Here is a 16,543-nt window from a genome sequence, read left to right on the forward strand (position 1 = left end):
GGTTATTTAGCTACTCGTCAATCCAATTCAATTAACCCTCTATTTGAAAATTTTTTAAAATTCATTTCAATTAAATTCGAGAAATAATTTTAAAACAAATCATACATGATTGCAAGTTTATTTAAATTTTTTTCTTGCAAAAATAATTGTTCCAAACAAAGTCCGAGTTTCTCAAAACACCTCCATATCTGCAAATGTACAAGGACACATTATTTGCATAGCAGAATCCCATAAACAACTAGGTGCTACTTCAAAGAATTGGCATGTAAAGCGACAACTAGATGAAGGAAATGTTTTTTTTTTCCACTTGGTGGGATTAAACAAAATTGATTTTTAACGAATTTGATTTACTATACAGTAAAATAATTACAAACCTGCGACGAAATTGTCATAATGTTACAGGGATGTATACCTTATGCTAGTAACAACCGGGGGACAACACCCAGCAAATACAGTTTTATTTACATTTCCTAAGCTTGTGGCATCCTCTCCAGGCTTATAAATATTTGAAACTTGCATTTCGAATAATCACGTACCCCATGAATAGCAGCCAGCCATGCAGTCTACATAATCATTTGCTGGTACTTCTTTCTCTGTAGAAGAGAATCCGGAGACTTTGCAGACAAGACTCTAGCAAAGGCTTGTCAAACTGGCTACATGTGGTCCCCAATTGAAGGTGAAGAGGACCGATCTAAGTGTGGGGCCTTCTTGGATGTCCTAACATTCTTAAGAGTCATCCGGAGTTTCTGTCTCTCGCCTTCAACCTCTGCAAATTGAAGGCTCAGCTTAGAGTAGCGGTCATGCATCTCTTTTAGTTCAGTCTCCACAGCCGTGTACTTTCCCTTCAGTTCAAGCATGTCTTTAATCAGCTCGTTGATATCTCTGAAGCTTTTGAATACTGCTTCCTCATCACTGTGTTGTTTCAAGAAAGAACTGGAGCAGAGGAGAATTTCATATTTATTAGTGATTTTGCACCAGTCAAAGATTCTAGATTACCTAACATATTCAAAAAGGTTGAAACAGTTTTGCAGGTTCACATATTTGGAAGGATCCTACCAACATAAAATGGAAGACTGAAATAAAATGATTCTTGAACAAGTTTAGACTGTCTACAAAATAAAAACAAGGCAAGGCAAAACATGAGAAGTCCACACGTTTTAACTTATTAGTGTCATTGAAGCAAGTTCACAGCATTTCAAAAGGATTTAAAACATGAGAAGGTGTTGGAACCTAACATAAAAGCAGCCAGTGCCAGGTTAGTGAATCGATTTCAATAAAAAACCAAATAAAGGCACAGCTAGGATAAAAGGAGAAAACAGGACGAAAGAAAAAGAAAAAGAAAAAGAAAAAGAAAATGATTAGGCAAATCATAAGCTCATTTTACCAAGCATGCTATGCTTTTGCTCACAACTGATAACTATGAACAAGTGGGAAAACCAGACTAAAAGTAATAACAATGAAGGCCACAAATAACCTGCTAATCCTTCACAGGGAATTCTATAAATACCATCTTATAGGTATTTTATTGGAGAGATTTGCATGACAAAATTGCTTTGAGCAAAGAATTTGAGAATTTATCTCTCACCCCTTCCCCATTATCCTACGGGTTCTGCATCAATTTGGTATTAGAGCTTGTCCTACATTAAGCAAAGCCATAAATGCTGGTATACGATTCTCAAAAGCATTTGCAACTTGCGCCAAATTCAATTCCAAAGACAGTTTGGTTTCTTTCTTTTTGGCCTCTTTCTATTGTAAAATACCAAATTTCAGGTTTGGTTAGGCATACTGCAAACAAGGCACATTTGAAAGAAAAAAGCCTCATGAAATATGGAGAGAGATTTTCCCTGCTCCCACTGATGCAGTAGGATTCAAGTTTGCCAAGGCTTTTCATGGCTATAATTGATGGCATACCTCTGAAAATGGATACTTGATTGCTTCTTTGCCTGCAGAGCTTCTGCAAGCTCAATTTCTAATGCAAGCACCCTTTCTAACGCATTGCCACTTTCTGAAAATTCATTGAACAAGGGGAACATGCTTCCCAGTTCTGCATTGGCCTGATAAAACAGCAGAAATTTAAAGCTCCAATGAAGGGAACTACTACATTATAAGAAACTAAAGATAAAAGTTTATTTACCTTTTGTAACTGCATAAATTCTCTTTCTAAAGTAGGAAATTTTTGGTGAAAATCATGATTATCTTGCAGAAGCGAATTCTCGTTTTTCATCCTCTCCAACTACATGGAGAACATAACAAAGATTAGCTTGACATTAGGCTTTGCTTTTGCAGATTCTGTATCTGGACCTAAAGGCTGTAATGTGCCTTTCCTTATCATTCCAAACTACAGACAGACGAGTGATCAGTGTGCATCTTCTTACTTGTCTTGAGAGGATATAATATGCATACCTCATTGCTCAAGTGGTCCAAGCTAGACTTTAAACTTTTGGCTCTGAAACGCTCATTAATAAGAGCTAAATTCTGCATGTCAATGTCCAGCAACTTCTCTTGATTTAGGAGTACGGGACTACGAATTCCATTCATACTACTAGACAAAATATCCTGGTAACAATTATGCAAATAATTACTTAGAGACCCATTTATTCAATATGTTCAATATTGCAATAGAAAAGACAATGAGATTTAAGCATTTTATGGCTCTTATAGCAAACTTAGGATAATCTTCAGCAAAATACAAGTCATACAGTTTTTCTGTCATTTTATAGGGCTTCATTTATTCGTTTTCAAGTTTTCTCATTGTAAAAGTTTTACAAGCTTAGCGAGAGAGGGAGAGAGGGAGAGAGAAAGGGAGAGCTATTTCCAGAGTTTCAGGGACACAATATAAGGGCTAGTTTTTTAGCTAATTATAATGTCATTCAATGGTGTTGGTGTTATGAGTAGAAACAATAAACACAAACACCATATCAAATTCTCATGTAGATGTACCACATTAGGTACTTAAGGATCACTATTCCAATCTAAGAAACTGGACTTGTAACACATTTCTGTTTCTGCAATAAATTGATATTCTGCAGATTTGGATATCTACACATCCTCCTGCTACAATAAAATCAAACTTTAAGATGCTACAAGTAAATTAATAATGCATTAGGTGCATATATGCTACATATAATATCTATCACCATTATGAACACATTATCAGTAATTGAAGAAAGCAAAAAAAAAAAAAAAATGGAACTTACCTGGTCAAGTTGCACATTCATGAGTGCGTTTGCTTGGCCAACTGTGTTAGTGGGAGCTGGGCATGTATGTTCAGCTTCATCACAATTCCTGGAACTACCTTGTTCCAAGCACTTGAGAGTTGATTCTCTCGTTGGACCACTAGTAGGAGCTACATCCACACTCTTTCTTTCAGATCTTGAAGCATCAGCATTGGGATTTTCCCGGTAGACATTTCCAAAAACTGACTCATCAGAAGACATGCAATCAAATTTGCATGATCCATCATTTCCTTCCTCCTGAATATTCATGGCCAATTTTGAATTCTCTTGCAATTCTTTCATCTGAGCAAGTTCAACTGCAAGTTTAGACTTTTCCTTGTTGCATTCTTGCAAACACATTTCAAGTTTTTGCTTTTCTTCTTTGCAGCACTCTAGACTAATTAATGAACACTCCATCTCAGCTTTCATGACGTCATAAGCATTCATTCTTTCACGCTTGTCAGATAGCACTGACTGTAATTCAGACTCCAATTTCAAGATCTTCATTCCCAGTTCTTCATTTTTCTTCAGATGACAAACTTCAGATTTTTTCCTGTTCTCAATTTCATCAATGGCATCTTGCAATTTCCACAACATTTCTTCACTATGCTTTTTCGAGATGGACAGCTGTTGTTTCAGTTCTTGCATCCTTGTTTCATACTGCTCTTTGATAAATGCTATTCTCAAGGACTCCTGCATGGCATTTGGTGGTGCTTCAGGTTCTCTTTTTTCACGAGCCTGGATACACTCAGCATCAGCCTTGTCCTTAAGCTCCTTCAAATGGACAGACAAGTTTCTGAACTCTTCTGTCTTCAAAATCTGTTCTGTAAACTTTTGGGTTAGCTCATTATACCGTTTCTTCAGCATCACTACTTCATCCCCATATCCTTCCATTTCAGTTATCCATGCTTGCTGTTCATCCAACTTGGCTTTGAGTACTAAAACTTTGACTTCTAGCTCTTCCTTGGACAACATCAGATTGTCAGTCTCCTCTTCAGAACTCAACAGCATGTTTTTCAGCCTCTCAACCTCTTTGCAATGCTGACTTTCATCCCCAAAATGTCTAAGGCCAACATTGTGAGCCTGGAGCTTGTATTCCTCGTGCTCAGCTGTTGTAAGTCTCTTTGCCTCAAGAAGTAACCTATTTTCAGCAACAGATGCCTCGATCTCAGATCTCATGGAGTTGAGACTTATTAAAAGATTTGCATTCTCTTCAATGTATTGGGCTTCACTGGCAAGACAGCGATTTAGGGTTGTTTCTACATCAAAATGTTTCTTCTGAAGTTCAGTAAGGTGCCTATCTGAGGAGCAAAGTTGCAAAACCAGCTCTTCAGCCCTGCCTTCATACTGAGTTTTTGTGAAAATTAATTTGACATCTGCAGCTATTAACAGTTCATGCATTTCACATATCTCATTTTCAAGAACAGAAAGAGAAGCACATTCTTCACGTGCGCTTATAAGGATGTCATCATACTGAGCCAAAAGATTAGAGACCCTCAATTTCTCCAATTCTAGATCTGACACCAATTTCTTGAGATGGAGTAACTGAAACTCCTTCTCATTTAATTGGGAAGTTTGATCTGCACTTTTAATCTCTAAACTCTCTCGCAACCTTCTCTCTTCTTGCAACTGATCATGCAAAGATTGCAAATTATCTCCCAGTCTGTTCAACTCTGATGCAAGCTGAAGACACTCATTAGTTTTATCCCGTGAAGACACAATCAAAGCTTGGTTTTCATTGCGCAGACATTGATGACGTTCTTTCAAACTGTTTACCTCTGATTTAAGCTTGGAAGATTCCTCAGACTTTTCCTGTGAGCACATCACCAAAACTTGGTTTTCATCATGCAGAGTCTGCAAATTCTCTTTCAAACTGTTCAGCTCCAATGCAAGCTTGTCTGTTTCCTTGGTTTTTTCTTGTGAGGAAGCCACCCAAGATTGTTTTTCATCATCCAGAGATTGCAAAATTTCTTTCAAATAGTTTAACTCCAATGCAAGGTTAGCAGATTCCTCAGTTTTATTTTGTAAAGATCCAATTAAAGTTTGTTTCTCATCAGTCAGCAACTGCAAACTTTCTTTCAAACTGCTAAGCTCCAAAGCAAGTTTGGAAGATTCATCAGTTTTATCCTGTGTAGATGCCAGCAAAGCTTGATTTTCATCATTCAGAGATTGCAAACTTTGTTTTAAATGGTTTAGTTCTGTCGCAAGCCTGGCAGATTCTTCTGTTGACACAATCCAGCTTTCCTTCTCATCATGTAGAGACTGCAAGCTTTCTTTTAAACTGTTAAGCTCTAATGCTTGTTTGATAGATGCCTCAGTTTTATCCTGTAAAGACATCATTAAAGCTTGGTTTTCATCACGTAGAGACTGAAAATTTCCTTTTAAAACGTTCAACTCTGATGCAACTGTAGCAGCTTCCACAGTTTTATCAAGTGAAGATACCAAAGCTTGGTTTTCATCATGCAGAGATTGCAAGCTTTCTCTTACATTTTTTAACTCTGAAGCAAGCAAGACACACTTCTCTGTTTTTTCCCTAGAAGATGACACCAAAGCCTGGTTTTCATCATGCAGAGATCGCAAACTTTCTTTCAAGTTCTTCAGTTCTGATGCAAGCTTGGTGCATTCCTCATTTTTTTCCTGTAGAGATGCCATTAAAGCATGGTTTTCCTCGGTGAGTTCTGCCATCAAAGTCTCTAATGCTAAGATTTCATGAGCAAGGTCTCTGTTCTTAGAAGTAAGTTTTTCAAGCCCAACTTCCAAATGATTAAGATCAGAGAAAAGCTCATTGTGCTGCTGTGTATATTTTTCTTCAACTTTGGCACCAACCTCAAGTCTGTTAGCAAAAGCTTCAATATCTAATTGTAGCTTCTGCAGCAACGCATTTGATGCATTTAATTTATCCACCATACTCCTTATTTCATGTTCAAACTTCTGCTTCATCATTGCAATCTCAGATTCAGACTCAGTTCTGGATAATTTTGCAACATCTCTTTCATGCAGTAGACATTTCTTCTCTTCTTCAAGTTTGAGAATCCTTTCACATGCAATATGCTGAAGCCCTTCCAACTGCATTATAATACCTGTTAAGTCCCTGGACCGCAGATCCGGACTGTCATATTCACTAAGGAGAGGCAATCCATTGATACTTTCATTTTTGTATGACACCAGTAAGTCCTGCAATTTACACTGCAAAGAATTGACAAAATTCTGCAGGTTTTCATTCTGAGAAGCCTGCTCAACAAATTTAGATTTGACAATTTTCAACTCCTCCTGCAAAGACAAGTTTTCATGTTGAAGAGTCCCATTTTCTAGGGTTCTCTTTTCCAATAGGCATGCCAACTCTGCTTTCTCTGCACAACAGGCCTCATATTTGCTCTCATAGCCTCTGTATTTCATCACCTGAGCTTCCCATTCAGTAATCTTCTGCACAAGACAATGATTTTCACGGGTCACATTTTGTAAACTCACCTCCAAAATTTGGTTTTGTTGAGTCACATCATTACACTTAGCAATGTAATTAGCCTTGTAATCACTGAGAGAGTGAACATCATCCAGTGCAGTCTGCAGCTTTTGCATCAGTAAAGCCTTTGACTCAGCTGAAAGCTCTAGCTGCTTCTGAAGGTCATTTACTTTCTCATCCATTAGCTTAACATCTTTATTTGCACCAAGCAAAGTTTCCTGGAGAGCCCTTGAAAGCACATCCAAGTACATATTCACAAAATGCATTTCATGAACTTCTTCTTCAACCTTCCGATAAAGACCTTCCTGTAAGTGGAGTGATCTCTTCAAGTCACCTAGAGAATCTCCACCCAACTGTTGTTTCTTTATGCCAACAGCTTGATTTTGAAATTGCAAGAGTTTTGATACATATTCCCCTGAATCAAATCCTCTAATGCTTGTTTGTGAAGAATCTACAAAGGCTTGCCTGATGAGGTTTTCATTAGTCTCATACATGGACAAAATCTGGGAAGAAAGTAGTTCAAGGTCCTTCTGTAACTGATCTACAGCAATGGAATAGTTCAAACGGGCCCTTTTGAGCGCTGCTTCTGCAGTTACAGCCCTTCCTTCAAGCTCTTTGTTGAGGGAATCCAAATCACATTTGTCTTCAGCAAGTCTTGCTATCTGGTCGTTCAGGTCTTGGCGCATGGACTCCATCTCAGCCTTAGTGGATGAAACTGAATACAAGCAAGTCGAGTGCTCATTTCTGAGATTTTGCAATTCACGCAGCATCTGACTCTGATTTTCTTCAAGTTCCTGGACAAGGGCTTCATAGTAGCACTCCATCTGTTCCATTTTTTTGGCAAGGCTCTCCCTATCTGCTTTTGACTCATCTAACTCTCTCAGAAGTTCAAAAATCTTGCTTTTCATTGCACTGTTTGTATCTACTGCATCAGATTCATGAGAAATCAGACTTGGTATGTTAAGGCAATGAAGCATGCCTAGCTCTGGTTGATACAAGTCCACATCAACTCCTGTACCTGTTGCCAATGGGCCATTTTTAATCTCCTTTATGCTTGCTCCTTCAGAGTGTATCGTGTCTAGTCCACTTGCTTGTTTGAGATTCTGCAAGATACCAAGCAATGCCTCCATGTCTGAAGCAAGGAACCTGAAGTCTCCCTCATTGTAGCCAAAGCATGCCTTATTTTGAAGCTCTCTCAATTTATCCTCTATGGCTAAAATCCCCTTTAGCCATCTGAGCTGCAAATCTTGAAATATGTGATCCTGTTCTGTGACAAAAGCTTCTCTGCTAGTAAGTGGAGAGCCTAATTTAGAAACCTTTAGCTGTTCAAGGTCACCTTTCAACTTTGAACACTCTGATTTCAGTACAGATACCTCTTTTTCTAGCTCATTTCCAGAAGCAATCTCGGCACCAAGTTGCTCAGCAAATTTCTGTGCTTCTTGACCTATGCTATCAGCATGACACTGTAACAAATTCAACTCCAATTTAAGCTCATGAATAGACGACTCAGCTACTTCCAAGCTTCCTCTAAGCCGATTATTCTCTTCATATGCAGCTGTCAAGTCATTGTCGACAGAATAGTCTGAACTCCAGCCATGCACCCAATCATTGGTCCCCTGCACCAGAAACCGATGATCAGAAGGATCCCCCTTCTCCAGCTGAGGATTTTGACCGAGGGAAAGCCCAGCTAAATCACCAGAGACTGTACTTCTAAGGCTATCAATTTCATGCGTGCTGGAGGTTTCATGCTTCTCAGCATATAAACTTTCTGAAGTATTTGAAGATCCATCAAATCCAACAGCTGATTCTGCATATTCTTCATTTGGCCCCACTTCTTCCTCTAGTGAAGCAAGATTTTTAGATTTTTCTTTGAATCTAACTCTTGTATTTACCTGTAATCAGGAAGAGAAAAAAGCAGATGGAGCAAATATAAGTACCCATGTGTCAGCAGGACTGATCTTTAAAAGTAAATGTCAGTCATATATATATAAAATATCCATTCAAGAAATTCAGAGTTTCCAAAATGCTTGCACTCTTCCTCTTATTCCATCTTTCTACAATCTACATTGCTTAAATTTTTAAATGAAAAGAAGTACCAAGCACCCAACAATTATAAATCATGAAAAGCACAAAATAATATGATGTGCAAAAAAAATACATACTCAAGTTAAGTCACTTATTCTTTTCATTTCCATTCATTTAGTCTAAGTACCAATTATGATTCACATCCACAAATTATTGGGGGATGGGAGTGGGGGGAATTTAATAATCATTACAGATAAATTTCCCATGGTCTTTCTTTCATTTCAAGGAAATCCTCCATTTCAAATGCATTGGAATATTTACTGTTGATCAAACAATGAGACATTCTTGCAAAAGGGAAGCGTGGGAAAGAGAAAGAGATCTGAGTCTGACCCAGATCTTTCCATGCTTTTTTCTATTAGATCAGAAACAAAATTTGACCCATATATATTTCCCTTATTTTTTCTATTTGATCAGAAACAAAGATCAAGGAAGGAGCATAAGCATGTCCTTTAGTCACACTGATCTTTCATAGTCCCTTCAGTTTTCTATCCCATCCCATGTTTAGTTGTTTCTGTAGTTCCACTTCACCTTTATTTTGACACGGCAGAGACACTACTCCCTCTATGCACTCCCATTTGGCATGTTTCTCCACTCACTAGTAAATTGGTTTTCAGTTAACCATTAAAAAACACATCTGCTTGACAATTTTCAAAATATCAAATTTCATAGCAGAAATATTTCAAGATTTGCTACTTTAGATTGTTGAAAGAAGAACACATAAAAGGATAGCTTTCTTCATCAGTAAAAACCAAAATTGTAGTTGTTAGACGAACTAATTCACATGATACTATCGCTTGTTTTTAGCAATTCTGCATAACCAAGGGCCTAATTTGCCTTTCGTTCTTTCTTTCATAACATATATATATAGGAAGGAAAAGGTGAATTTGAAGAGTAAGATTTTCATCCTAGTGCGGTTTCTGTAGATGTAAAAGATTAATGCTTTTAAAATATATCTTAATATTAAATTAGTAACCAAGATGATGCTTGTACGTCGAGAGAAATTTAGAATTGCTTATGGTTAGGTTGATGAATATGCAAAATCCTGAAAGCACACATACCTTCAATAATCTATTAGTTAAAAGCTTACATCATAGGAAGTTCATTTAAATTCAGTGTAAATTAGAAAGAGATCAGGTATCACAAGAAAGCATATTAAGAAAAAAAAAATTATTGAACCTTATCCATATGATCATTGATTTCAAAAGATGATACTTTTCGGCCAGAAGATTCATCGGGACTATTTTGGTCAGCCTGCAATCCCCTTTCTCTAAGTTCTCTCTGCTGCTCAAACTCTCTGAAATCAATTATAACCACATATAAGCAGGTAGAAACAGATAAAACACAACGTTCATTATAAAAAAATACCTGAAACCAGTTTTAGAAGTAAGCAGCTGCACAGTGACCTGCAATTTTGACAACCATTTTACTATACGTGTGGAAGTAGTATGACAAATCCCTAAAACTAAGGAGAATTTTAAAACAAGCAAGAATGGCAGTATTGGAAACCATGAATGTCACCACCAAATCTTATTGGTAAATTGACTCATGTAGCAGAGCAATGACAGAAATGCTTACATGTAGAATAGTGCCAGAATCACATCCATGAAGAGGCAGAGCAATCACAGAAGGTTTTAATGCATCAGTATAATCAGCAAGGTTGATGGTAGCCTCACCAAATATACTAGATCGTGATGAACCCTGATGCGTGTTAATCAGATTCAGATCAAAGACAATTTCCTTACTTAGAATTAGATGAAGTAAAGAAATCAGCAAAGATGACTAGGGACCATGAGAAAAGTCCTTCACAAAACTAGGAAGAAACATTACCATTGCTATAACAAGCTTATAGAGTTTTTCATCATATTGCTTGGTTTTATTATCTTGGAGAAGTCTGGTTGTCTCATAGATGGGATCTGCCCACTTACAGGTCCCATTTCTCACATTGGCTTTAGTCGTCTTTGCTGTTGCTTTTCCAGAATCAGTAGGAATGAAAGATATAAAAAGCTTATCCCATCCTGATTGTGGAATCTGTACCTCACAAAAACAAATGTGACATTCAGTCATTGTTAGGGCTGGCTATTCTTTGTCATATCCTGCCATAAACTATTCTTATTAATTTATAACATAAAAATGGCAAATTCTAGGTCGACCTATTTATTAATTGTGTCAAAATTGTCAATCCTGACCCAGACATGTTCTCTAAACAATTGCATGACTCAACCCATATATATATGTATGGCCTACAGCTATACGATTTATTTTTAATTTAAAGATATTAGCATGTATAACATTGAATATTATTATTCTATAAAAAGAAAAATATATTTAATAAAGATTTATAAAATCAAATTATTATTTTCCCACTCCATCTAATATGATCATAATAACCATGTATGCACAAGTACATATAAAATATTCCAAGTACTGAAATGTTTTATATTTGCCTACCAATTAAACACAATAAATTTAAAAATTCATAACTTTCTCTTCCTTCAATTGACACAACCACAGGAGCGGTTGATCCAAGTAGTAGTTACTAGTTAGTCTCATTAGTATCATAAACTCATATATCATGATGAAACTAAACTTAAAGTTGTATTTAAATTAAATTAATTATTAAAAATATTCCTAATTATCATTATTAAAAATATTACTAATTATCAATGTTGAAAATAACTTTATGACATAAATTAAATCATGTATTAAGTGTTAACACATGAACCTGACTAATTAAATGAGTTATATCATGTCATTTCAAGTTAACCTGTCTGTACATTAACTTTTCATGGGCTTAAACATATTGACCCGTTTATGACCTGAACTCTGTACATTAACTTTTCACAGGCTTAAACATATTGGCCCGTTTATGACCTGAACCTATCTCCTAGAATATCAGATGCATGCTTCAGCATTTTTGTGAAATATCAAAAAATCCCAAATAAACCTTTTGTTTCTATCAAATGGGTTTTGTGAAGAAAGTCAAATTATGAGCATCAAAATTAGCAAGAAAAAGATAAAATAGGATTATTACATGAAATTATTTTTGACAATTTTTTGTTGCTTTCTTCATTTATCTTCATTTGAGAAGGGGAGAAACAAAGGAAAAGATGATGGGAAGCACATTGAAGGGGAAAATGATAGACTACAAAAATGGAACCAGAAATCGTTAGCAATTTTTCATATGCAGAACTCTTCCCATAACATAAACTCAGTATATTGTTATACATAGTTCAAAATATATTTTACAGTCAGAGAATGCTTACTATATTAGTTCATTAACAAATACTAAATCCAAGCTCATCATTGCATTGCTATAAGTTCAATGCCTGCATGTTCTAACATGCAGACCTCTTTAAGATAATTTCCCCAATGACAATCAAGATAATTTATCGAACAGAGAAATGATTGTATCCATTAGCTTGTCACATTCTTCTACAACCTTATCATTGTCTAAGAGTTGGTTTGCCTTTTACTATTCCTTATAAGTTAAATACTTTTGCTAAAACTCTGAATGCACTAGATTAATCCAGCCATAAGTTTATAAATGAAGTGAGATCAACAAGGAAGTTCAGTGACACACAAGCAAATTAAATAAGTTGATCATAGTAACAGCACACCAATACATCCAAAAAGAACACGATGCTCAGCCGTAGACATATTTAACATTGATGATAGTATACTTACATGTGTAGCATGAAATTGTAGCCGGAAGACTACTTTTACTTTTGTTTTCTCAAGCTTCCATTTGGTGATCCTCGACATTACTGAAAAATCAATCTACCATCAGCTGCACAACAGTTTGGAATCACCAATAAGATCTCCAGAACAACCAGTCAAAGCAAGAGGAAATGAAGCTTTAGTTGGAATGATATTCTGTTTAAGAAACAACTATCAACAAGGTGAAACGTATCACAGAGAAATGTATCATTCAACAGACTCTCATCAAGCAGGTTATCAAGAAAATTTAGAGTAACAAAAAATTATAATAAAGGAAAGAAAGATCCGAGGTGAGCATGAAACAGTCAACCAATGAAGACTAGTTGGTGCTTATATAAATATCAGAGATCAGTACTTGCAAATGAACCGGTAAACCGCTGAAAAACACATGTAGTTGCAACCACTAAGGTCTAATTCACTAACAGTGTTAAAAGCTAAGTCAACAGCGTAGGAACTATGTATGAGAAAATTTAATTAAAATTTCTGGGGTGAAAGAGCAAGCTCTAATATCCTGCAAATCTCTGCACCAGCACAAACCGGGAAATACAAAATGCAAACACATGATCCTCGAGCCAGCCATTATCACTGACCCGCAGTCAAAACTAGGACACACCTAACATCACAAGATCCGATAACTTAAATTCAATCCTTTCATTCACTTTCTTATAAACCAAACCGAAGATGAAAGAATGCAAGTCAAAATTTAAGCTAAAGAGAACAAAAGAAACAGAAAAATAGCTAATTGCAGCTCATACCTGCTTCAATGAGGCAAAAACCTCCCTAAAACGCCAAACCCAGAAATGATATCAAAATGTCGACTAAAGAAAACACCCCGATCCAAACCCTACAAGAATATAGTGATTTTTCAAAAATTTTAACTCCATAAACGACAAAAAAGCACCAAAAAAAGGCACCCGCTTCACAGTAAAGAGGTTAAAAAGACTGACACAAAAGAACAAATAGTGAGAGAGAATCCAAAAACCAAATGTCTAGCTAAATGTGGAAAAAAATGCACCCTATAAAGCCTAATACACGAAAATTTTCTGTTTTAAAAGAAAAGGAAAAAGAAAAGAAAATCCAACCACCAAATAAGCTAAGAAACTAAAGAAAAGCCAAGAACAGTACACATTTACCAGATTAGAACTTTTTAGTCTTTGAAAAATGGAAAAAATGCCAAAACAAGTAAAGAAATTTAGAACCCAGAAAAGCAGGGTACCAAAAACAGAGAAATCCGCTGGAATCTCATGTTCATAATTAAAAATATATATATATATTAAACTAATATTGAGTGAAAGAAACAATAAATGAGGGTAGGTACCAATGGGCGGATCTGCAGGTGCTTAAGGTGGAAGCGAGAGTAGAGAATCTTAAGAGAGAAGGTTCTGACTGAGAGAGATGAGGGAGTGTCCACTGTCTAGTGTTTTATGCGTATGGTTTTCTGGGAAAGAGTGATGTTTATTAAAACGGAGAAATTGGGTTGATTAAGAGATAATTAAAAATAAGGAAATTAAATTAATAAGGTGAGATTGAAGGTGAAATGTCAAATGCTAATGAGAAGAAGATGGATAATAATTTGGTATTAGAACAAAAGAGACATCCCGCCAAAGCCTGGAAACCTGTCATTCTCACCTTCTCTTCTCATCGTTGATTAATTATTATTTTATTATTCTAATTGATTCTGATGGATTTTACTTTAGATTTTTAAATTTAACTAAAATGGGCATTTGGGTTTTTGTTTGGGCTACAGGAAGAGGACCACCACACCAGATCAGAGCAAGCAAGGGTTTCAATTGGACTAACCAAGGCTGACTGGCTTCCCACTTTGAAGATTTTTCACATGTCTTGGAGCTATTGGATTTTTGTGACCGTTGTAGAATCCTTATCAAAGGGCTTATGAGTTTTTCTATACAATTAAATTAATTAATTAATTAGATTGCACTTCAAATTATTCCAAATAATTATATATAGATAAAATTGTTGAGCAATAAATAGAAAGTCATTAATCCATCAATCAATAAGCGGTGGGACTTGGTGATACATGTGGAACTGATCAATGAATTACCAAAATTAGAGATTTAATTTATAAAATTTGTGAAACACATTATGAGAGAAACACTTTGGCTCTCGTTTGTTTTTTGGCAGCTAGAGATGATTTTACAAGAACATTTGAGGCAGGGTTGTAGGAGACAGAATGATGAGGCCTAGCTTCTCCTTTTGGATTATCTAATATATTGTCTTGAGAGCAATTAACTAAACTTGTCATTGAAAAAAAAATCAAGAGTTGTAGTGGTAGGAAATCAATGGCCATATATGAAGCAAGAGGAGTTTGATGGGCAGTCATTCAAGAGTTGAATCAATTGGGATTTGGGCAAAGAAATTTTGGCCATCGTGGGGTCTACTTGGTTTGGCCTTAAGGCACATGGGTTTGGTCTGGTTGTAGAAGAGAGGCATTCATCTTTCAAAGCTAATAGGATTCTTACAGCAACTACTCAGATTGCCATGATATTGCCACAGCTAAGCCTTTGGCCCTTTTATCACGTGACAACCCTTTCCTCATCACATGCACCCGTTACACGTGGCAGCATTTGGGAGATCATGGGAAGATAAATATAATGATTTTTGTCAAAAATAAAATGGAAAATTACCCAAAAGCAAAAAGGGCGATTAGTAATTAAGATTATCTCATATTTTAATTATTTGTGATTTGATATTCCACATGATGATCTTATGGGTCCAAGTCCATTGCCCAAGCAATCCTAGAATTAAGAAAGTGGAATTTGACAAGACCATCATTCAACAAACTCCACTTTAAAAATCCTCTAGAAAGAAATTAATTACTTATAAGTAACCTTTTTCAACAGTAGTCATGTTAAAGGTACCTTTTTTATTCATGATGTTGCTGGGCCAATTGGTTGATGGGCCATCATCCATAACATATTTGCTTGTCCCCACATTGTGAAGCCCACCACTTAAAGGCACATCATTACAACATAGAAATTTATTAGAAGCCAATTAGGTAAGATGGTAAAGAAAAATATATTGTAATTCAGTTTTGATCATTTTTTTCATTATTATATTCGAGATTCATAAACACGATCTCTTGTTGAAGTTGGATGGAGCTAGTTAGCTTTGATGATCCCATTTTCTATCTTTTGTTTATGAACTTGCTTTTCTTGTGAATCCACTGAGGAGACTTTCGCAGAATGGCCCTTGTTGAACAACACTCGCTGGAAGAAGCAACCACTGGAAGAAGATTTATTGCTTATTTCGTTTGCATCAGCAGAAAAAGTTCCTTTAACTGTCGCTTCTTTCTTCATCTTTTCCTTGTGAAGCTTTCTCATGGTGTAAGCTTCCGCCAGCGTACACCCTGCAAAACCAGCTTCTGTTGCCATACCTGGACAGAGATGATGGATTGAGGTTTGGCCAAATTAGAGTCGGAGAAGATGACGAGGCTGAGGTTGCGAAGCAGAAGCAGCAGAGGACTGATTTTATAGGCTTCTATATATGGAACGCGTACTATAGGAGGGGAATTCAAAAAGAGGATGCGTTATTGGCTGGCAGGCTTGGGTGACCAATAAAATAATTAGTGGGGGTGTGATTGAGCATTTTTCTAATGGTGTATGTATAATGGAATCAAGATGAGATTAGATCTTTTATACGTGCAATTGCGTAAGAATACGACGTATTAAGCCACTCTGATCAATTGGATTAAATTCTTCTATCCACTTAACCTTTACTTTCCATTACCTTACTTTATTTTATTTTATTCAAATTCATTATTAATGTTAATACACTCATACAAGTTAAAATTGATATTTAATTAAAAATTTTTTAAAATAAAAAATTAAGAATATGGGAATTTCAACCTAAATTTACTAAATAAATAATAGTATACCTTTAACCACCTCTCTAAATTAAGCTAAGGTATAATGAAATTTTAATTTTTAATTAATTAGTGCATAAAAGTTTTTGGACTCTGTGTGAATATGGACATTCTTGTTGTATTGGACTTTAAGATTTATTGAATGAATTTTCTTTCTTTCTTTTTCTGGAAGAAAAAGAGTAT

General features: G+C 35.9%; 1 protein-coding gene across 3 annotated transcripts; it reads right to left on the reverse strand.

Annotated features, from left to right (window-relative positions):
• Positions 1-383: 383 nt before the first annotated feature.
• LOC110610072 (interaptin) lies at positions 384-13,957 on the reverse strand. Of its 3 annotated transcripts, none has more exons than XM_021749941.2 (12): positions 13,796-13,957; positions 13,233-13,321; positions 12,445-12,547; positions 10,588-10,788; positions 10,336-10,458; positions 10,126-10,163; positions 9,937-10,054; positions 3,198-8,567; positions 2,404-2,556; positions 2,135-2,233; positions 1,912-2,054; positions 384-933 (listed from the first exon to the last, which is right to left on the reverse strand). In XM_021749941.2, the coding sequence occupies exons 3-12, from the start codon at positions 12,520-12,522 to the stop codon at positions 654-656; spliced, it is 6,603 nt and encodes a 2,200-aa protein (XP_021605633.1). In that variant the 5' UTR covers positions 12,523-12,547; positions 13,233-13,321; positions 13,796-13,957; the 3' UTR covers positions 384-653. The 3 variants fall into 3 exon arrangements, with proteins under 3 accessions (XP_021605633.1, XP_021605635.1, XP_021605636.1); XM_021749943.2 differs by lacking the exon at positions 13,796-13,957 and adding an exon at positions 13,611-13,743; XM_021749944.2 differs by lacking the exon at positions 13,233-13,321.
• Positions 13,958-16,543: the final 2,586 nt, after the last annotated feature.

Source organism: Manihot esculenta, chromosome 2, assembly GCF_001659605.2.
Source record: "Manihot esculenta cultivar AM560-2 chromosome 2, M.esculenta_v8, whole genome shotgun sequence".
Classification (NCBI taxonomy): Eukaryota; Viridiplantae; Streptophyta; class Magnoliopsida; order Malpighiales; family Euphorbiaceae; genus Manihot; species Manihot esculenta.

What these genes read in the sequence shown, in the direction of transcription:
- LOC110610072 (XM_021749944.2), bottom strand. Translation starts at nt 12,522, where the DNA reads ATGTCGAGGATCACCAAATGGAAGCTTGAGAAAACAAAAGTAAAAGTA. An exon ending in TGGACCACTTGAGCAATGAG is followed by an intron (nt 2,234 to 2,403) that starts GTATGCATATTA and finishes TTCTCCATGTAG; the next exon opens with TTGGAGAGGATGAAAAACGA. An exon ending in TCAAGTATCCATTTTCAGAG is followed by an intron (nt 934 to 1,911) that starts GTATGCCATCAA and finishes CCTCTGCTCCAG; the next exon opens with TTCTTTCTTGAAACAACACA.